At 51.5% G+C, this 19,820-nt stretch overlaps 1 protein-coding gene across 1 annotated transcript in view; it reads right to left on the bottom strand.

Annotated features, from left to right (window-relative positions):
- Window positions 1-635: 635 nt before the first annotated feature.
- Window positions 636-19,820, bottom strand: part of LOC140404718 (G-protein coupled receptor 83-like) — a 110,522-nt gene continuing 91,337 nt past the window's right edge. Inside the window, exons 4-5 of the mRNA XM_072493398.1 lie at window positions 5,392-5,971; window positions 636-3,193 (exon numbers count right to left, since the gene is read on the bottom strand). Of these exons, the coding sequence (XP_072349499.1) occupies window positions 3,164-3,193; window positions 5,392-5,971 (610 nt within the window). The 3' untranslated portion in view covers window positions 636-3,163. The remainder of the gene's footprint in view (window positions 3,194-5,391; window positions 5,972-19,820) is intronic.

Below are 19,820 nucleotides of genomic sequence, written 5' to 3' on the forward strand. Positions count from 1 at the left end.
CGGCGGGGTGCCACGCAGCCCAGGGGGGGGCACGGTGCGCGCGGGGGCGTATGCAAGGGCATTTTTGTACGCCACGTCCATGGACCCTGCCAGGGCCCGGGCCTCGGTGAGGCCCAGCGTCTCCATTTCGAGCAGCCTTCGGCGAATGTCGGGGGAGATCATACCTGCCACGAAAGCGTCTCGAATTAAAAGTTCGGAGTGCTCGTTCGCCGTCACCGCTGGGCAGCAGCAGTTTTGGCCCAGCACGATCAGTGCCCTGTAGAAATCTTCTAGCATCTCATCTGGGCTCTGCCGTCTCGTTGCCAGCAGGTGACGGGCGTAGATCTGATTAAGTGGACGAATGTAGTGTCCTTCCAGCAGTTCCATGGCTTCATCACAGTTCGCCACCCCTTCGATCAGGGGGTAGATCGCCGGGCTGACCCGCGAGCGTAGGAGGTGCACTTTCTGCCTTTCCGTGGGGGTGTCGGCAGCTGTATCGAGGTAGCTCTGGAAGCATGCCAGCCAATGCTTCAAAATCTCGGTAGAATTTTCTGCGTGCGGGCTGAGCTGAAGGCACGGCGGCTTGATGCGGAGATCCATCCTTCAGAAGTACTTATCTGATTAAATTGATACACAATCAATACGCTTGAGTCCACGTGGAGTCATATCGATTCAGCTTTAATCAGATAGAACTGTACCCAGCAGCAAAGTTACAGAAGTGAAGGCTGCTGGGATGGCATTGGTTGTTATACCCCGCCTCTCAGGGCGGGGCTATGTACATTGCCCAATGGTAGACCCCGCGGTCTAGCCAATGGTTATTCCTCTCTCTGGTACCGCAATACCTGGTATTACCACAGTACATAAACAATTTGGAGGAAAATGTAGCTGGTCTGATTAATCAGCTCGCGGATGACACCAAGGTTGGTGGAGGGGCAGATAGTGTTGAGGATTTTCAGAAGATACAGCAGGACATAGATAGGTTGGAGACTTGGGCAGAGATATGGCAAATGCAGTTTAATCCGGACAAATGTGAGGTGATGCATTTTGGTGGGTCTAACATAGAGGAGAAATATACCGTAAATGACAAAACTCTTAGGAATATAGAAAGTGAGAGAGATCTGGGCGTGCGGGTCCACAGATCTTTGAAGGTGGCAACACAAGTGGACAAGGTAGTCAAGAAAGCATACGGAATGTTTGCCTTCATTGGACGGGGCATCGAGTATAAAAACTGGCAAGTCAGGCTGCAGTTGTATAGAACCTTGGTAAGGCCGCACTTAGAATATTGCACACAATTCTGGTCGTCACACTACCAGGAGGATGTGGAGGCTTTGGAGAGGGTGCAGAGGAGGTTTACCAGGATGTTGCCTGGTCTGGAGGGTGTTAGCTGTGTGGAGAGGCTGAATAGACTTGGACTGTTTTCATTAGAAAGACGGAGGTTGAGGGGCGACCTGATAGAGGTCTACAAGATTATGTGGGGCATGGATAGAGTGGATGGGCAGGTTCTTTCCCAGGGTGGAGGGGTCAGTCACCAGGGGGGCGTAGGTTTAAGGTCCGTGGGGCGAAGTTTCGAGGAGATGTGCGAGGCAGGATTTTTACGCAGAGGGTGGTGAGTGTCTGGAACGTGCTGCCAGGGGAGGTTGTGGAAGCAGATACATTAACTGCGTTCAAAAGGCATCTTGACACATGGATAGGACGGGTATAGAGGGATACGGCACAAGGAAGGGGTGAGGATTTTGGCCAAGGTTAGTATCATGACCGGCACAGGCTCGGAGGGCCGAAGGGCCTGTTCCTGTGCTGTCTTGTTCTTTGTTCTTTGTTCTACATCGCTATGCCAGGGTTCAACACTTTGGGCTGATAACCCACCGCTCCCGTTTTCTCAGACGCTGGCGATGACCGCCATTCGCACCTCCTCTAGCCCCAGCTTTCAATTTTCGTTCTTCGCTAGGATTTGGGCAAGGCCAGCATTTATTGCCACCTTGAGAAAGTGGTGGTGGGGGTGGGTGAGCCATCTTCTTTAATGGCTGCAGGGCCAGCTGGTCTCAGGTCCCTGTCGTGGTTTGGTGCAAGATATGATTGTGGTGGCACAGTGGTTAGCACTGCTGCCTCACAGCGCCAGGGACCGGGGTTCCATTCCCGCCTTGGGTGGCTGTGTGTGTGGAGTTTGCACGTGTCCACGTGGGTTTTCTCCGGGAGCTCCGGTTTCCTCCCACAGTCCAAAGATGTGCAGGTTAGGCGGATTGGCCGTGATAAATTGCCCCTCAGAGTCCAAAGATGTGCAGGTTAGGTGAGGTTGCGGGGAGTGGGCCTGGGCGGGGTGCTCTTTCAGAGGGTCGGTGCAGACCCGATGGGCCCAATGTCCTCCTTCTGCTCTGTAGGGATTCTGTGGTCCCGAGAGAGAGGCTCACTCGGCCTTTTCAGAGGGGCTGTTAAGAGTCAACCACGTTACCGTGGATCTGGAGTCACGCGTGGGTCAGATCAGGAATTTTGCAAATGGGAGAAGCATCGCCCTTTCTGGTGCTCTCCCGGAACAAATCAGCGTACATTGCGACCATTTCTTGGGTTTTTCATGCACAGTCAACACTGAGTAAATAGAGGCTCGATGGGCCGGGTGGACTACTTCTGTTCCCAGGTCTTATGGTCTTAGCTGATGGCATCATAAAGGCTTGAACCCTGGACCCCCATAAACCGGGCTCCGAGGCCAGATTTCCTCCCATAAAAAGACATGAGTGAGACGGGTCGTTGCAAGGAAATCCATGGTAGCTGCTGTGGTCGCCATTGCCGAGACTCGCTTTTCAATTCCAGATTTTATCCATTGAATTCAAATTCCACCCTCTGCCCTGATGGGATTCGAGCCCAGGTCTACAGAGCGCTGCTCTGGGCATCTGGATTATTATCCCAGTGACGATACCACGATACCACTGCCTCCCCGGAAATGGCAGTGAGCAAAGTAGCGACAAATAAAAACAAGGACGACGGCGGAGTGAGATTGGTGGCTGGAGACGAAGGATTTCTCAAACACCAAGACGTTGCCTCATATCTGGTCCTGGAATAAGCCATGGATAAGGCTCGTGGGGATCGTTGCTTTCCAAATCGCCCAGAGGTTTGAGGTGGACTTACCAGAGCTCGGGGTTTTATTTCTGGGAGTTGCCAATGTATTTTTTGCTGTAGAACTTGTCCGTGGTCATCACAGGTTGCGAGCGTTTGCGGTATTTGCCTGTGAGAGAAAAATAATCAGGTCAGTTTGGAAGTCAGTCGCGCCCGCCTGACTTCACCGCGGCTCTTTACCAGTCTCCCCGTTCCAGCCTCTACAACATCCAAACAAAAGGTCCTGGTTTAACATGTCACCTGAAGGGAGGCACCTCGGACAATGTGGCACCCTCTCCAATGGCTCGCTGGTCTAGATCCCGCCCAAAGCGGGCCAGATCCAGATCACAACGCTCGGTCGAAGCTGACGGGACGTCTCGCACCTCCTGAGAGGCCTCTCGGGGGATTGGACAGCCTTGTCGCGACGCCAGGTCGGCCCGTTAAGTCGTGCCCTTTGCATGTAAACAGTTGCTTGTAACAGTGCAGTTACAGGTTCTGGCCAGTAGCTGGAGCTGTGGTGTGAATCCCTGAAATCTCCTTCTCAACTGTTTCCAACATGCAAAACACACCGAACCAGTCTGTTAAACATGTACATTAGGGAGGGGCACAGTAAGAAGTCTTACAACACCAGGTTAAAGTCCAACAGGTTTGTTTCAGATCACTAGCTTTCGGAGCGCTGCTCCTTCCTCAGGTGAATGAGGAGGTGGGTTCCAGAAATATATATATATACAAAGTCAAAGATGCAATACGATACTTTGAATGCAAGTCTTTGCAGGTAATTAAGTCTACAGGTCCAAACGGAGCAACTGGAGAGGAATAATCCCAAGTTAAAGAGATGGGAATAGTCTCAAACCAGGACACTTGGTAGGATTTCGCAAGCCCAGGCCAGATGGTGGGGATGAATGTAATGCGACATGAATCCCAGGTCCCGGTTGAGGCCGCACTCATGTGTGCGGAACTTGGCTATAAGTTTCTGCTCGGCGATTCTGCGTTGTCGCGGGTCCTGAAGGCCGCCTTGGAGAACGCTTACCCGGAGATCAGAGGCTGAATGCCCCTGACTGCTGAAGTGTTCCCCGACTGGAAGGGAACATTCCTGCCTGGCGATTGTCGCGCGATGTCCGTTCAACTGTCCTGGCTTGAGACAATTCACACCTCTTTAACCTGTGATTATCCCTCTCTCTGGATCTGTAAAGACTTAATTACCTGCAAATGCTCACATTCAAAGTATCTTCTTGCATCTTTGACTTTGTCTCTATATATATTTCTGGAACCCACCTCTTCATTCACCTGAGGAAGGAGCAGTGCTCCGAAAACTAGTGATTCAAAACAAACCTGTTGGACTTTAACCTGGTGTTATTAGGGAGGGGGGCAGTGGTGGTATTGGCACTGGACTAGTAATCCAGAGATCCCAGGGTGCTGGAGGAGTCGGTTTAGCTCAGTGGGCCAGACAGCTGGTTTGCGATGCAGAACAAGGCCAGCAGCGCGGGTTCAATTCCCGTACCAGCTGAGAATTCTGAATTCTCCCTCCGTGTACCCGAACAGGTGCCAGAGTGTGGCGACTCGGGGGTTTCCACAGTAACTTCATTGCCGCGTTAATGTAAGCCTACTCGTGACACTAAGGGATCTTTAGCTTTACTGCTGTGGGGGAACGAAAACAGAAAATGCTGGACAGTCCCAGCAGGTCTGCCAGCATCCGTGGAGAGAGGAGGGGGCGAACGTTTCGCTTCAGATTGCAGCATCCTCTGCGGTTCGGCCTCGATCTTTTAATACTCCGAGGACCCTGGTTCGAATCCCGCCACCGCAGATGGTGGAACCTGGAATGAAAAGTCAAACGACGACCATGAAAGCGACGACCCAATTGTCGCAAGAACCCATCTGGTTCACTAATGTTGTTGAGGGAAGGAAATCTGCCGTCCTTACCCGGCCTGGCCTACACGTGACTCCAGACCCCACAGCCAATGTGGTTTGACTCTCAAATGCTGCTCTGAAATGGAGGGCTTTTATAAGACCATCAGCCCATAAGACAGAGAAGCAGAGTCTGCTGAAGCATGGCTGATATTCCTTTCAACCCATTCTCCCTGATCCCCTCATTGATCAAGAACCTCTCTATCTCTGTCTTAAAGACACAGCCTTCTGCGGCAAAGAGTTCCACAGATACACCGCCCCCCTGGCTGAAGAAATTCCTCCTCGTCTCTGTTTTAAAAGATCGTCCCTTTAGTCTGACATTGTGTTTTAGGGATGGGCAATAAATGCAGGCCCAATCAGCGACCCCCACATCCCGTAAATGAATATTTTCAATGACTACTTGCATCTTAAACGTGCACTTACATCCGCCTCTTCCAGCCCAGGTAATTTAGCCTTTTTCGCTCCCTTGGCTGGGCGGGGGGTGTGCCTGCTGTCCTCTTGCCAAGCCCTCTGAATGGCTCTGCCGGGCACAGGGGGCGCTATCTTTCCCTCCGGCCTCCAGCACCGCCCGAGGAGAGACTTCAGCTCGGTGCGGAACCTGTCGTTCAGCCAGCAGTAGATGAAGGGGTTGTAGCAAGTGCTGCTGGTGGCCAGCCAGTGGAATGCGAAGTAGAGGGCGTGGCTGCTCTCGACCAGCTGGCTGGAGATGAGGACCACGTAGCAGTTGAGGGGGGACCAGCACACGGCAAAGGCCACCACCACCGCCATCATCATCTTCATCGTTTTCTTCTTCTTCTGTCGCTGGGCGGTGTACTGCTCCACGGTGACGTCCCCGATGGCATTCCTCAGCCAGAGCTTCTTGGCCACCGCCGTGTAGGCAACGGTGATCACCAGCAACGGCAGGGCGTACAGGAGGCTGAAAGTGGCCAGGTCTAAGTACTTCCAGAAGACGTCGGAGGGCTGCGGGAAGGCCGGGACACAGAGGCTCCGCACCGTTGTTTCCCTAGAGAAGCACAATGGGTAAGGTGATAAGGACTGAGGAGGAGGAGGAGAAATGTCTTCATTCAATGAGGCTATTCAGCCCCTCATACCTGTGCCAGCTCGGTAAAGGGACAATGCGCCGGGTGCCACTGCCCCTCCCCATAACCCAGCACATTCTCCCTTTTCAAATAATCATAGAATTTACAGTGAAGAAGGAGGCCATTCAGCCCATCGAGTCTGCACCGGCCCTGGGAAACAGTACTCTACTTAAGCCCACGCCTCCACCCTATCCCAGTAACCCCATCTAACCTTTTTTGGACACTATGGGCAATTCCACCTAACCTGCCCGTCTTTGGACTGCGGGAGGAAACCGGAGCACCCGGAGGAAACCCACGCACACACGGGGGAGGACGTGCGGACTCCGCACAGACGGTGGCCCAAGCCGGGAATCGAACCCGGGACCCTGGTGCCGTGAAGCAGCTGTGCTAACCACTGTGCTTACCGTGCCAATTCCCTCTGAAAAAGACCCGATTGAATCTGCCTCCACGCGCTCTCGGGCAGCGCATTCCCGATCCTAACCCTCTACCGGGCGAAACGGTTTCCCCTCCAGTCTCCTTCGCTCCTTTAGCCAATCCCCTTCATTCTGTGTCCCTCTCGTTCTCAATCCTTCCATCAATGGGAACGGTTTTCACCCTCAATCAAATCTCCTCTCAGCCTCCTCTCCTCCGAGGAGAACAATCCCAACTTATCCACACCAAACTGAAATTCCTCATCCCCGGAACCAATCCCCCTGAATTTCTTTCTGCGCCCTCTCCAACGCCTTCAGACCCTTCCCAAAGTTTGGCGCCCAAAACCGGACGCAGTGCCCCCAGTTGAGGGCGAGCCAGTGCGTTGTCCGGGTTTATCAGAATTAGGGGTCTGGAGTTCTGCCATCCCCTGCCCCAGATGCCTCTGGATGTTCCGACGTTTGAGGACGGAATTCTCCCATCCCCCAGCCGTGTGTTCCTCGACGGCCCGCTGCTCTTTAGGGGAATTCCCTACCCCTGCCGCGTGTCAATGGGATTTCCCGGCGGAAACAGGGAATCACAGCGGCCAAAGAATTCCGCACATTGGGTATATTCCGGACTGAGATTGATAGAGTTTTGGGGACAGAGATTCTCAAGCGATATTATTCGCCCTTATTACAAAGGGATTGAAGTATAGGATACAAGACCTTGGGGAGACCATATTTGGAATATTGTGTACGGTTCTCGCCTCCTTACCCGAGGAATGTTTTACCTGCCCTGGCGGGAAAGCAACAAAGGTTCACTGGCTTGATTTCGGAGATCAGGGGATTGTCCCGGAATGAGAATTGGCCCCCTACGTCTGTATTAGAGCTTAGGGGAATGTGAGGTGGCCTCATTAAAATATAAGGAGCAGCCAGGGCTATGCACGCACAGTCATCGAGTATACTCAAGGGTCAGCAGGAATAGGCGGGGGCGAACAGTCCGACCAGCCAATTGAACGGCAGAGCAGTAGCCGAGTGGCCTACTCCTGCTCCTAAATCGAATGTCCGTCCAGCGAGGTAGGGCGGTGGACCTGAGGTTACGAAATCGGCTTTGATCTTGGAGCAGACTCGAGGGGCCAAATGGCCCTCTGCTTCTCATGTTCTTCCTCTTCCGCCAGCTTCCATGCCCAAAGAGGGTGTTGGCCGCCATGGTTTGGTCCAGGAATGTGGTATGATTCTGCTCGGTAGGTACTGCAGTGTTTTCGGCCATTACCATTACAGGTTGGCCTTCTCGAGAGCAGTTTGGGTGGGAAATAAAGTTCACGGGACGCGGCGGGCTGTGCCCGCATTCATTGCCCATCCCTAATTGCCATTGAGGGGGCAGCTAAGTGTCAACCGCATTGCTGTGGGTCACATGTAGGCCAGGCCAGGTAAGAACAGCAGATTTCCTTCCCCAAAGGACTTTAGTTTTTATGGCAATCGCCAATGGTCGTCATTGGACTTTTAATTCTGGGTTTTTATCGAATTCAAATTTCACCATCTGCCGTGGCAGGAATCGAACCTGGGTCTCTGGCTTACTAATCCACTATGCCACCGCCTCCCCACTGTAAATGAGAAAATAAATGGCTGCCAGTTCTCACTCGCCTCCATCAGGAATCCTGGAAGGAATTATAGGCTGATCGTCAACTCGAATGAGGGAATCATAATCAACTTGTTGGGTCGTGTCACGAATGTGCTTTCTGTGGCCGCCAAGTCCCGAAATGGAACTTGAACTCAGAGCTTCGAGCCCAGAAGCAAGGGTGCTACCCACCAGAAGATCTGATAAGAATATGTGCAAACTCCCACCCTTGGGCGGCACGGTAGCACAGTGGTTAGCGCGGCTGCTTCACAGCGCCCGGGTTCGATTCCCGGCTCGGGTCGCTGTCTGTGCGGAGCCTGCGCGTTCTCCCCTGTGTCTGCGTGGGTTTCCTCCGGGTGCTCCGGTTTCCCTCCCACACGTCCCGAAAGACGTGCTCGTTAGGTGGATTGGACATTCTGAGTTCTCCCTCCGTGTACCTGAGTTGGCCGTGCTAAATTGCCCTGAGTGCCCGAAAAGGTTGGGTGGGCTTACTGGGTTACAGGGATAGGGCGGAGCTGTCGGCTTGGGTAAGGATGCTCTTTCCAAGGGCCGGTGCAGACTCGATGGGCCGAATGGCCTCCTTCTGCACTGTAAACTCTATAAACTCTATAAACAGACTCCGGAGTGTTTCACTTCATTGCAGCGTTAATGTAAGCCTACTTGTGATAGTAAAGATAATTATTAGAACTGTGACCAGGATGTCATCATGATGGACAGGCATCAGTGGAATTAATATATTCTTCGTAGGAAAATGGCAGCACGGAAAGGCTTGTAATTATTCTTCACCAATCTCAGGGCCTGCCAAAGCACTTTACCGATGAGGCAACACTTGACTGAAACATACAGAGCAAGATCCCAAAACAATAGCAATGAGATAAACCAGCAACCTTGGCATGGCGGATTGAGGGATGAAACTGGACCAGGAAGAATCTCTGGAATGATCATTTAGACCTGAAACGTTAACTCTCCACAGATGCGGCCAGACGCTCTGAGTTTATCCAGAATTTCCCGTTCCTATTCTTGACCAGAGCTCCCCTGTTCTATTGAAGAATGGCTGTGGGGACAGAGGAAGAGAGTGGCCTTGTAGTAATGTCACTCGTAATCCAGAGGCCCCAGGTTAATGCTCTGGGGACACGGGTCCAAATCCAACCAGATGGTGGAATTGCGATTCGATTAATAGAATGTGGAATAGATTTGGTAATGGTGACCGTGGCAACTGTCACCGGTCGTCATGATGCCCCCTTTGGGGAAGGTATCTGTCCTCCTTATCCCGGTCTGGCCTACATGTGATTCCAGACCACCGCCCCCCCCCCCAACCCCCAATTCAAGGGCAATTAGGGACGGGCCGACAAATGTGCAGTGTCGCCCACATCCCGGAAGCGAACACGTGAAAATAAAAGACAATGGTCGGGCCACGGTTTTGAGAGCTGGGTTCGGTCCTGATCACCACATTGCAGGGAAGAGGTGACTCCGTTGCAGAGGAGGCGCACGAGGGTATTGTCAGAACTATAATCACGAGGAAAGATTGGATCAGTTGGTGAGGCCTTCACCTCCATTTTTATTGCTATCGATTCATTTTCATTTCTCCCTTCGATCGATCTTTCCCTCACCATTGCCTCCCCTACCCCCAGTCCACCCCACCCCACTCGGGCCATCTATTCCCTATTCCAAGTTGTCCTTTGACACACTGCTCTGTTCCGCCATTAACATATTTTGATCTCGTCATCTGGCACCCACAGTCATATGGCAGCACGGTAGCACAGTGGTTAGCACAATTGCTTCACAGCTCCAAGGTCCCAGGTTCGATTCCCGGCTTGGGTCACTGTCTGTGCGGAGTCAGCACATCCTCCCCGTGTGTGCGTGGGTTTCCTCCGGGTGCTCCGGTTTCCTCCCACAGTCCAAAGATGTGCAGGTTAGGTGGATTGGCCATGATAAATTGCCCTTCGTGTCCAAAATTGCCCTTTGTGTTGGGTGGGGCTACTGGGTTATGGGGTTATGGGGATAGGGTGGAGGTGTTGACCTTGGGTAGGGTGCTCTTTCCAAGAGCCGGTGCAGACACGATGGGCCGAATGGCCTCCTTCTGCACTGTAAATTCTATGATAATCTATGATTATCACAGCCATTCACACCCCCTTTATCTTTTTGTCCATGACATCTTTGTCAATGTCCACCTATTGTTGGCCGTCTATCCAGCCCCATTGCCCCCCCCCCCCCCCCAGAACAGTATAAATCTCATCCTATTACCAGCTGGCGCGGTGGCACAGTGGGTTTGCACTGTTGCCTCACAACGCCAGGGTCCCAGGTTCGATTCTGACCCGAGTACGGAGTTTGCACTTTCTCCCCGCGCCTGCGTGGGTTTCCTCCGGGTGCTCCTCCCACAGTCCAAAGATGTGCAAGTTAGGTGGATTGGCCGTGTTAAATTTCCCCTTAGAGTTCAACGGTTCGGCAGAGTTACGGGGCCAGGGGCGCCAAGGAAAGCCATGAATTACAAGGCTGGTGAGGAAGGTGGGGTAGTTCGCCATGAACCTGATGGGCCAAACGGCCTCCTTCTGCATCTCGGAACTGTCCATGATTTCTACAATGGACAAAGAAAAGTACAGCATAAGAACAGGCCCTTCGGCCCTCCAAGCCTGCGCTGATCATGCTGCCCCAACTAAAAACAAAACCTGCCCTCACCACATTTGGAGTATTGCGTGCAATTCTGGTCGCCGCATTATAGGAAGGATGTGGAAGCACTGGAAAGGGTGCAGAGGAGATTCACCAGAACGTTGCCTGGTATGGAGGGAGGATCTTATGAGGAAAGGCTGAGGGACTTGAGGCTGTTTTCGTTAGAGAGAAGAAGGTTAAGAGGCAACTTAATTGAGGCATACAAGATGATCAAAGGATTGGATAGGGTGGACAGTGAGAGCCTTTTTCCTCGGATGGTGATGTCTAGCACGAGGGGACATAGCTTGAAATTGAGGGGAGATAGATATCGGACAGATGTCAGAGGTAGGTTCTTTACTCAGAGAGTCGTAAGCGTGGAATGCCCTGCCTGCAACAGTAGTGGACTCACCAACACTAAGGGCATTCAAATGGTCATTGGATAGACATATGGACGATAAGGGAATAGTGTAGATGGGCTTTAGAGTGGTTTCACAGGTCGGCGCAACATTGAGGGCCGAAGGGCCTGTACTGCGCTGTAATGTTCTATGTTCTATTTCCTCCCGATTCATGTACCCATCCAGATGCCTCTCGAGTGTCGCTAATGTGCCGAGGAGTCGGTAACCCTCGGGCTGTATGCCTGACATGGAATGTACCAGGAATGTTGAAATTATATTGAGGCACCCAAGAGTGGAGGTGGTCTTGTGGCAAAATGGGTATCGTACCTCCCTCTGAGCCAGAAACTCTGCGTTCAAGTTCCACTCAAGGACATCTACACCAGTCCCTTAAGGTAGCAGGGTGGGTGGATACAGTGGTTAAGAAGGTATATGGTATACTTGCCTTTATTAGCTGAGGCAGAGAGTTTAAGAGCAGGGAGGTTATGCTGGAACTGTATAAACGTTAGCAAGGCCACAGCTTGGGGCAGCACGGTGGCACAGTGGTTAGCGCAATTGCTTCACAGCGCCAGGGTCCCAGGTTCGATTCCCGGCTGGGTCACTGCCTGTGCGGAGTCTGCACGTTCTCCCAGTGTCTGCGTGGGTTTCCTCCGGGTGCTCCGGTTTCCTCCCACACTCCAAAGATGTGCGGGTTAGGTGGATTGGCCACGATAAATTGCCCTTAGTGTCCAAATATTGCCCTTAGTGTTGGTTGAGTGGGGTTACTGGGTTATGGGGATAGGGTGGAGGTGTGGGCTTGGGTAGGGTGCTCTTTCCAAGAGCCGGTACAGACTCGAAGGGCCGAATGGCCTCCTTCTGCACTGTAAATTCTATGATTCAGCTAGAGTATTGTGAGCAGTTCTGGAATCCACATTATAGGAGGGATGTGATCACACTGGAAAGGGTGCAGAGGAGATTTACCAGGATGTTGCCTGGGAGAGTTTTAGCTACGAATAGAGATTGGATAGACTGGGGTTGTTTTCCTTGGAGCAGAGGAGACTGAGGGGGGACATGATTGAGATGTATAAAATTATGAGGGGCTTAGAGAGAGTAGACAGGAAGAAACTTTCCCCTTGGTGGAGGGATCAGTGACCAGGGGGCACAGATTTAAGGTGAGGGGCAGGCGGCGATGTGAGGAAAAACCTTTTCACCCAGAGGGGAGGGGTGGGAGTCTGGAACTCGCTGCGTGAAAGGGGTGGCGCGGTGGTACAGTGGGTTAGCACTGCTGTCCCACAGCGCCAGAGACCTGGGTTCGATTCCGACCTTGGGTCACTGTCTGTGCGGAGTCTGCACGTTCTCCCCCCGTGTGCGCGTGGGTTTCCTCCGGGTGCTCCGGTTTCCTCCCCCAGTCCAAAGATGTGCGGATTAGGGTGGATTGGCCGCGATAAATTGTCCCTTTGGTGGAGTTATGGGGATAGGCCCTGGGACTAGGCCGAGGCAGGGTGCTCTTTGAGAGGGCTGGTGCAGACTCGGTGGGCCGAATGGCCTCCTTCTGCACTGAAAACGTGTCTTTTCTGTGCTGTCGACCTCGATGACTTTTGATGGCCGAGGAAGGTGCGTTCGTAACGCTCCCAAAACAGAGTGACGATCACCCTGCGCAGTCTTGCCAACACAAGCCAATGGCAGGTGCTAAGGGCGGGTCAGCCATGTTTGATGAGGAGTGGCTCAAGCTACGGGGAGAACGTGCAGACTCCGCACAGACGGTGACCCAAGCCGGGAATCGAACGCGGGTCCCTGGCGCCGTGAAGCAACAGTGCTAACCACCGTGCGACCGCACTCCGACACCCAGATCCCTCTGCAATCCCTCACCCTTCAGAAATTAAGCTTCCTTTTTATTCGTCCTGCCAGAATGGACAATTTCACTTTTGCCCATTTGTGGCCCTTCCCTAATTGCCCTTGAACTGAGTGACTATCATAGAATTTTCATAGAATTTACAGTGCAGAAGGAGGCCATTCGGCCCATCGAGTCTGCACCGGCTCTTGGAAAGAGCACCCTGCCCAAGGTCAACACCTCCACCCTATCCCCATAACCCAGTAACCCCACCCAACACTAAGGGCAATTTTGGACACTAAGGGCAATTTATCACGGCCAATCCACCTAACCTGCACATCTTTGGACTGCGGGAGGAAACCGGAGCACCCGGAGGAAACCCACGCACACACGGGGAGGATGTGCAGACTCCGCACAGACAGTGACCCAAGCCGGAATCGAACCAGGGACCCTGGAGCTGTGAAGCAACTGTGCTATCCACAATGCTACCGTGCTGCCAAATCTCGGCCATTTCAGAAGGGCAGTTGGTTAAGAGTCAGCCACGTCGTTGTGGGTTGGTTTGGTGACTCGGGTTGGACACGTTTAGAGGCTCCCAGTGTAAACTGTGGGGATATGCATCACTGTATATACACAGGGGGTTAATGTAAATACACTACAACTAAGTAAACACTAGAGGGAGCACCAGAGACATCATGACATGCAGACAAACAGCTAATGAACACATAGAATAGGACACGACCAATGGGCAGTCAAGACACCCAGAGGTGACACTACCACAAGGGGGCATTTGCACAACCCATATATAAGGACAGGGCACACATGCTCTGTCTCTTTCCACAGGCGACACTTCGAGAGTAGGACAAGGGCAGATCAGAAGCATCACACCCACCACGTGGCTTAGAGCAGACTGGTTAGTTAGACTGAGTTACTATAGCAAGATTAGCAGGAGAGTCGAACTCAAGTAGGAGAATTGTTAACTGTTCAATAAATGTGTTCAACCTATCTCCAAGTCTGAACCTTCCTTTGTCAGAGCGTACATCAAGGAAGCAGCTTATGCTACATGAAGAAGCATAACACAACATAAACCAAACGGGTTTATTGTCGAAGACAAACGGTCGGTTTGTTATTGGCACAGAGCAACTGTATAGAGGTTTTATCCCCCCAGCTCCATATTTCCCTCTAACTGGGCTCCTCGGTCCTCAGCTGCTACTGGCCGGGATTCGCCCCCACCCCCTCCCCCGCGCGTGATTGGCTCCGGACCAGTCACATGGACAGCTCAGCTCCCCCCCCCCCCTTAAAGGGGTCGCGCTCCCCCAGTCAAGACCCACGTGTGAGCCAGGACAGGTAAAGACAGCAGATTTCCTTCTTCAAAGGATCGATGAACCAAATGGGGTTTTTTTCACGACAATCGACGAAGCTCCGATTTTTTATCGAAGTCAAACGTCGCCCCCAGTGCTTCAATCAGCCTGGAGTTGCCGAGCCAGGTTACTCTGGGCAGAACGTCTATCCTCTGTGTGAAAGGGGCTGAGCATTTCCAAATCACCAATTTGGGGGGCCCGACCTCCTCCAATCGCTCTTCAAACCTAATGCAGCACTTGCCCACCGGGCGGGGTCTGTTCCGTTTACGAAATACAATTTACAAGTCAATGAGGTGAAAAACACTCGAGCGGATGACAGAGCTTTTGCAAGAGGAACTGCAAAACAAGAAACACATTTTAAAAAGCTTTTAACAAAGCTTTTGACTGCATTAGAAATGCTTTTGCCCACTTACTTAGAGAGATACATAATTCAGAAATCAAACGGGCTTAATTCTTTCCGAGAAGGGTTCAGCAACAGTTGCCATGGGCACCCTCGCCATCAGTTCCGTGTTTGCTGCATTAATATTATTATTTGAATGGAGGGAGGCTACAGAATGCGGCTGTGCAGAGGGATCTGGCTGGCCTGGTCGACGGATCGCAAAAATGTCAGCAGGCAGGTTCAAGGGGTAATTAGGGGGCAGATGGAATAGAACATAGAACATAGAACATTGCAGCGCAGTACAGGCCCTTCGGCCCTCGATGTTGCACCAACCTGTGAAACCACTCTAAAGCCCATCTACACTATTCCCTTATCGTCCATATGTCTATCCAATGACCATTTGAATGCCCTTAGTGTTGGCGAGTCCACTATTGTTGCAGGCAGGGCATTCCACACCCTTACTACTCTCTGAGTAAAGAACCTACCTCTGACATCTGTCCTATATCTATCTCCCCTCAATTTAAAGCTATGTCCCCTCGTGCTAAACATCATCATCCAAGGAAAAAGGCTCTCACTGTCCACCCTATCCAATCCTCTGATCATCTTGTATGCCTCAATTAAGTCACCCATTAACCTTCTTCTCTCTAACGAAAACAGCCTCAAGTCCCTCAGCCTTTCCTCATAAGATCTTCCCTCCATACCAGGCAACATTCTGGTAAATCTCCTCTGCACCCTTTCCAATGCTTCCACATCCTTCCTATAATGCGGCGACCAGAATTGCACGCAATACTCCAAATGCGGCCGCACCAGAGTTTTGTACAGCTGCAACATGACCTCATGGCTCCAAAACTCAATCCCTCTACCAATAAAAGCTAACACACCGTACGCCTTGTTAACAACCCTGTCAACCTGGGTGGCAACTTTCAGGGATCTATGTACATGGACACCGAGATCTCTCTGCTCATCCACACTGCCAAGAATCTTACCATTAGCCCAGTACTCTGTCTTCCTGTTATTCCTTCCAAAATGAATCACCTCACACTTTTCAGCATTAAACTCCATTTGCCACCTCTCAGCCCAGCACTGCAGCTTATCTATGTCCATCTGTAACTTGTAACATCCGTCCGCACTGTCCTGAACTCCACCGACTTTAGTGTCATCTGCAAATTTACTCACCCATCCTTCTACGCCCTCCTCCAGGTCATTTATAAAAATGACAAACAGCAGTGGCCCCAAAACAGATCCTTGTGGTACACCACTAGTAACTGGACTCCAGTCTGAACACTTCCCATCAACCACCACCCTTTGTCTTCTTCCAGCTAGCCAATTTGTTGACCGTTGTTGCAAGGAAGAGGAACCGGAACGCAGGAACAGAGAGGCAGCGATGCCGTAGTATTGTCACTCCGGGAACCCAGGTTCGACTCCGCCCCCCCCCCCCCCCCCCCCCCCCCCCCCCCCCCGCCACGGCAGGTGGTGAGATTTGAATTCAATAAAAATCAGGAATCAACAGTCTAATGATCATCACTGAACCGCCGTCGATTGTTGTTGAAACCCATCGGGTTCACCAATGTCCCCTGTAGGTGAGGGAAATCTGCCGTCCTTACCGCAGTCTGGCCTACACGTGACTCCCGACCCACAGCCGATGGGGCCCACTCTTTAACTGCGCCCTCTGTAAAAGGCCAAGCGAGCCCTTCTCAGTTCGAGGGCAATCGGGGATGGGGAACAAATGCTGACCTCGCCCAGCTACACCCACATTCCGCGAAACAGAATAAATGGGCAGCAGGGTGGCGCAGTGGGTTAGCACTGCTGCCTCACGGCGCCGAGGTCCCAGGTTCGATCCCGGCTCTGGGTCACTGTCCGTGTGGAGTTTGCACGTTCTCCCCGCGTTTGCGTGGGTTTCGCCCCCACAGCCCAAAGATGTGCAGGCTAGGTGGATTGGCCAACGCTAAATTGCCCCTTAGTTGGAATAAATGAATTGGGTACTCTAAATTTATAAGAAGAAAAAAGAAACAGAATAAATTAAAAGCTTCTTGAGGGGGTGGGTGTGCGCTGACAAGGTAGATGCTGAGAAGGTGGTGCAGGAGGGAGGGTTTCAGATTTCTTGATAATTGGGGCTCAATCTGGGGTCGGTGGGACCTCTACAAACGGGATGGTCTACACCTGGACCAGAGGGGTATCAATATCCTTGGGGGGGAAATTTGCTAATGCTCTTCTGGAGGGTTTAAATTAGTTCAGCAGGGGCTTGGGAACCTGAATTGTAGCTCCAGTATATAGGAGGTTGAGAGTAGTGAGGTCATGAGTAAGGTTTCAAAGTTGCAGGAGTGTACCGGCAGGGGGGAAGGTGGTTTAAAGTGTGTCTTCTTCAATGCCAGGAACATCCGGGATAAGGTGGGTGAACTTGCGGCATGGGTTGGTACCTGGGACTTCGATGGTGTGGCCATTTCGGAGACATGGATAGAGCAGGGACAGGAATGGTTGTTGCAGGTGCCGGGGTTTAGATATTTCAGTAAGCTCAGGGAAGGTGGTAAAAGAGGGGGAGGGGTGGCATTTTTAGTCAAGGACAGTATTACGGTGGCAGAAAAGACGTTTGATGAGGACTCGTCTACTGAGGTACTATGGGCTGAGGTTAGAAACAGGAAAGGAGAGGTCACCCTTTAGGGGTTTTCTATAGGCCTCCGAAAAGTTCCAGAGATGTAGAGGAAAGGATTGCAAAGATGATTCTAGATAGGAGCGAAAGCAACAGGGTAGTTGTTATGGGGGACTTTAACTTTCCAAATATTGACTGGAAACGCTATAGTTCGAGTACTTTAGATGGGTCCGTTTTTGTCCAATGTGCGCAGGAGGGTTTCCTGACACAGAATGTGGATAGGCCAACGAGAGGCGAGGCCATATTGCATTTGGTACCGGGTAATGAACCAGGACAGGTGTTAGATTTGGAGGTAGGTGAGCACTTTGGTGATAGTGACCACAATTCGATTACGTTTACTTTAGTGATGGAAAGGGATAGGTATATACCGCAGGGCAAGAGTTATATCTGGGGGAAAGGCAATTACGATGCGATGAGGCAAGACGTAGGATGCATCGGATGGAGAGGAAAACTGCAAGGGATGGGCACAATGGAAATGTGGAGCTTGTTCAAGGAACAGCTACTGCGTGTCCTTGATAAGTATGTACCTGTCAGGCAGGGAGGAAGTGGTCGAGCGAGGGAACCGTGGTTTACTAAAGCAGTCGAAACACTTGTCAAGAGGAAGACGGAGGTTTATGTGGTTGATGGGAAATGTTCAGACTGGAGTCCAGTTACTAGTGGTGTGCCACAAGGATCTGTTTTGGGGCCACTGCTGTTTGTCATTTTTATAAATGACCTGGAGGAGGGCGTAGAAGAAAGGGTGAGTAAATTTGCAGATGACACTAAAGTCGGTGGAGTTGTGGACAGTGTGGACGGATGTTACAAGTTACAGAGGGACATAGATAAGCTGCAGCGCTGGGCTGAGAGGTGGCAAATGGAGTTTAATGCAGAAAAGTGTGAGGTGATTCATTTTGGAAGGAATAACAGGAAGACAGAGTACTGGGCTAATGGTAAGATTCTTGGCAGTGTGGATGAGCAGAGAGATCTCGGTGTCCATGTACATAGATCCCTGAAAGTTGCCACTCAGGTTGAGAGGGTGTTAAGAAGGCGTATGGTGTGTTAGCTTTTATTGGTAGAGGGATGGAGTTTTGGAGCCATGAGGTCGTGTTGCAGCTGTACAAAACTCTGGTGCGGCCGCATTTGGAGTATTGCGTGCAATTCTGGTCGCCGCATTATAGGAAGGATGTGGAAGCATTGGAAAGGGTGCAGAGGAGATTTACCAGAATGTTGCCTGGTATGGAGGGAAGATCTTATGAGGAAAGGCTGAGGGACTTGGGGCTGTTTTCGTTAGAGAGAAGAAGGTTAAGAGGTGACTTAATTGATGCATACAAGATGATCTGAGGATTAGATAGGGTGGACAGTGAGAGCCTTTTTCCTTGGATGGTGATGTCTAGCGCGAGGGGACATAGCTTTAAATTGAGGGGAGATAGATATAGGACAGATGTCAGAGGTAGGTTCTTTACTCAGAGAGTAGTAAGGGCGTGGAATGCCCTGCCTGCAACAGTAGTGGACTCGCCAACACTAAGAGCATTCAAATGGTCATTGGATAGACATATGAACGATAAGGGAATAGTGTAGATGGGCTTTAGAGTGGTTTCACAGGTCGGTGCAACATCGAGGGCCTTAGGGCCTGTCCTGCGCTGTAATGTTCTATGTTCTATGTTTTAATATGGGTTTTTATGGCACCTGGTGGCTTAAGGTCCACCATTATTAAGACTAGCCTTTAATTTCTGATTCCGCGCCCCCCCCCCTCCCCACCACCAAATATTAGCCAGGGCCTCAGGAATACTGGCACAGTGTCATCACCACTACCCCTATGACACCATCTCCCCCTTTCAAAATAAAAAAATGCAGTAACCATATAATTCCAGGTTGTCGTAAAAACTCATCAAATTCATCAACGTCCTTCAGTTGGGGAAATCTGCCGTACTTACCCGGTCTGGCCTACATGTGACCCCAGACTCACAAGCGGTACAATCCAAAACACGGAGGGCTCAGCCGCAGGGTGAGAGAGCGGCCATTTTGGACTGAGACGAGGAGAGATTTCTTCACCCATAAGGGTTTTGTGATTCTTTGGAATTCGCTACCCCAGAGGATTGTGGGAGCTGCATCGCCGAACATATTTACGGCTGTGGGATGGACAGATTTTTGGTCTCTCGGGGAATCGAGGGACATGGGGCGGAATAGGGTAGACGGGCTGAACATAAGAACTCTGGTGCAGCCGCATTTGGAGTATTGCGTGCAATTCTGGTCGCCGCATTATAGGAAGGATGTGGAAGCATTGGAAAGGGTGCAGAGGAGATTTAACAGAATGTTGCCTGGTTATGGAGGGAGTTGCCTGGAGCAGGAGTAGGCCATCTGGCCCCTTGAGCCTGCTCCGCCATTCAATGAGATCACGGCTGATCTTTTGTGGACTCAGCTCCACTTTCCGGCCCAAACACCATCACCCTTAATCCCTTTATTCTTCAAAAAACTATCTATCTTGATCTTAAAAACATTTAATGAAGGAGCCTCTACTGCTTCACTGGGCAAGGAATTCCATAGATTCACAACCC

The sequence above is a fragment of the Scyliorhinus torazame genome, chromosome 31 (genome assembly GCF_047496885.1).
Source record: "Scyliorhinus torazame isolate Kashiwa2021f chromosome 31, sScyTor2.1, whole genome shotgun sequence".
Taxonomy (NCBI): Eukaryota; Metazoa; Chordata; class Chondrichthyes; order Carcharhiniformes; family Scyliorhinidae; genus Scyliorhinus; species Scyliorhinus torazame.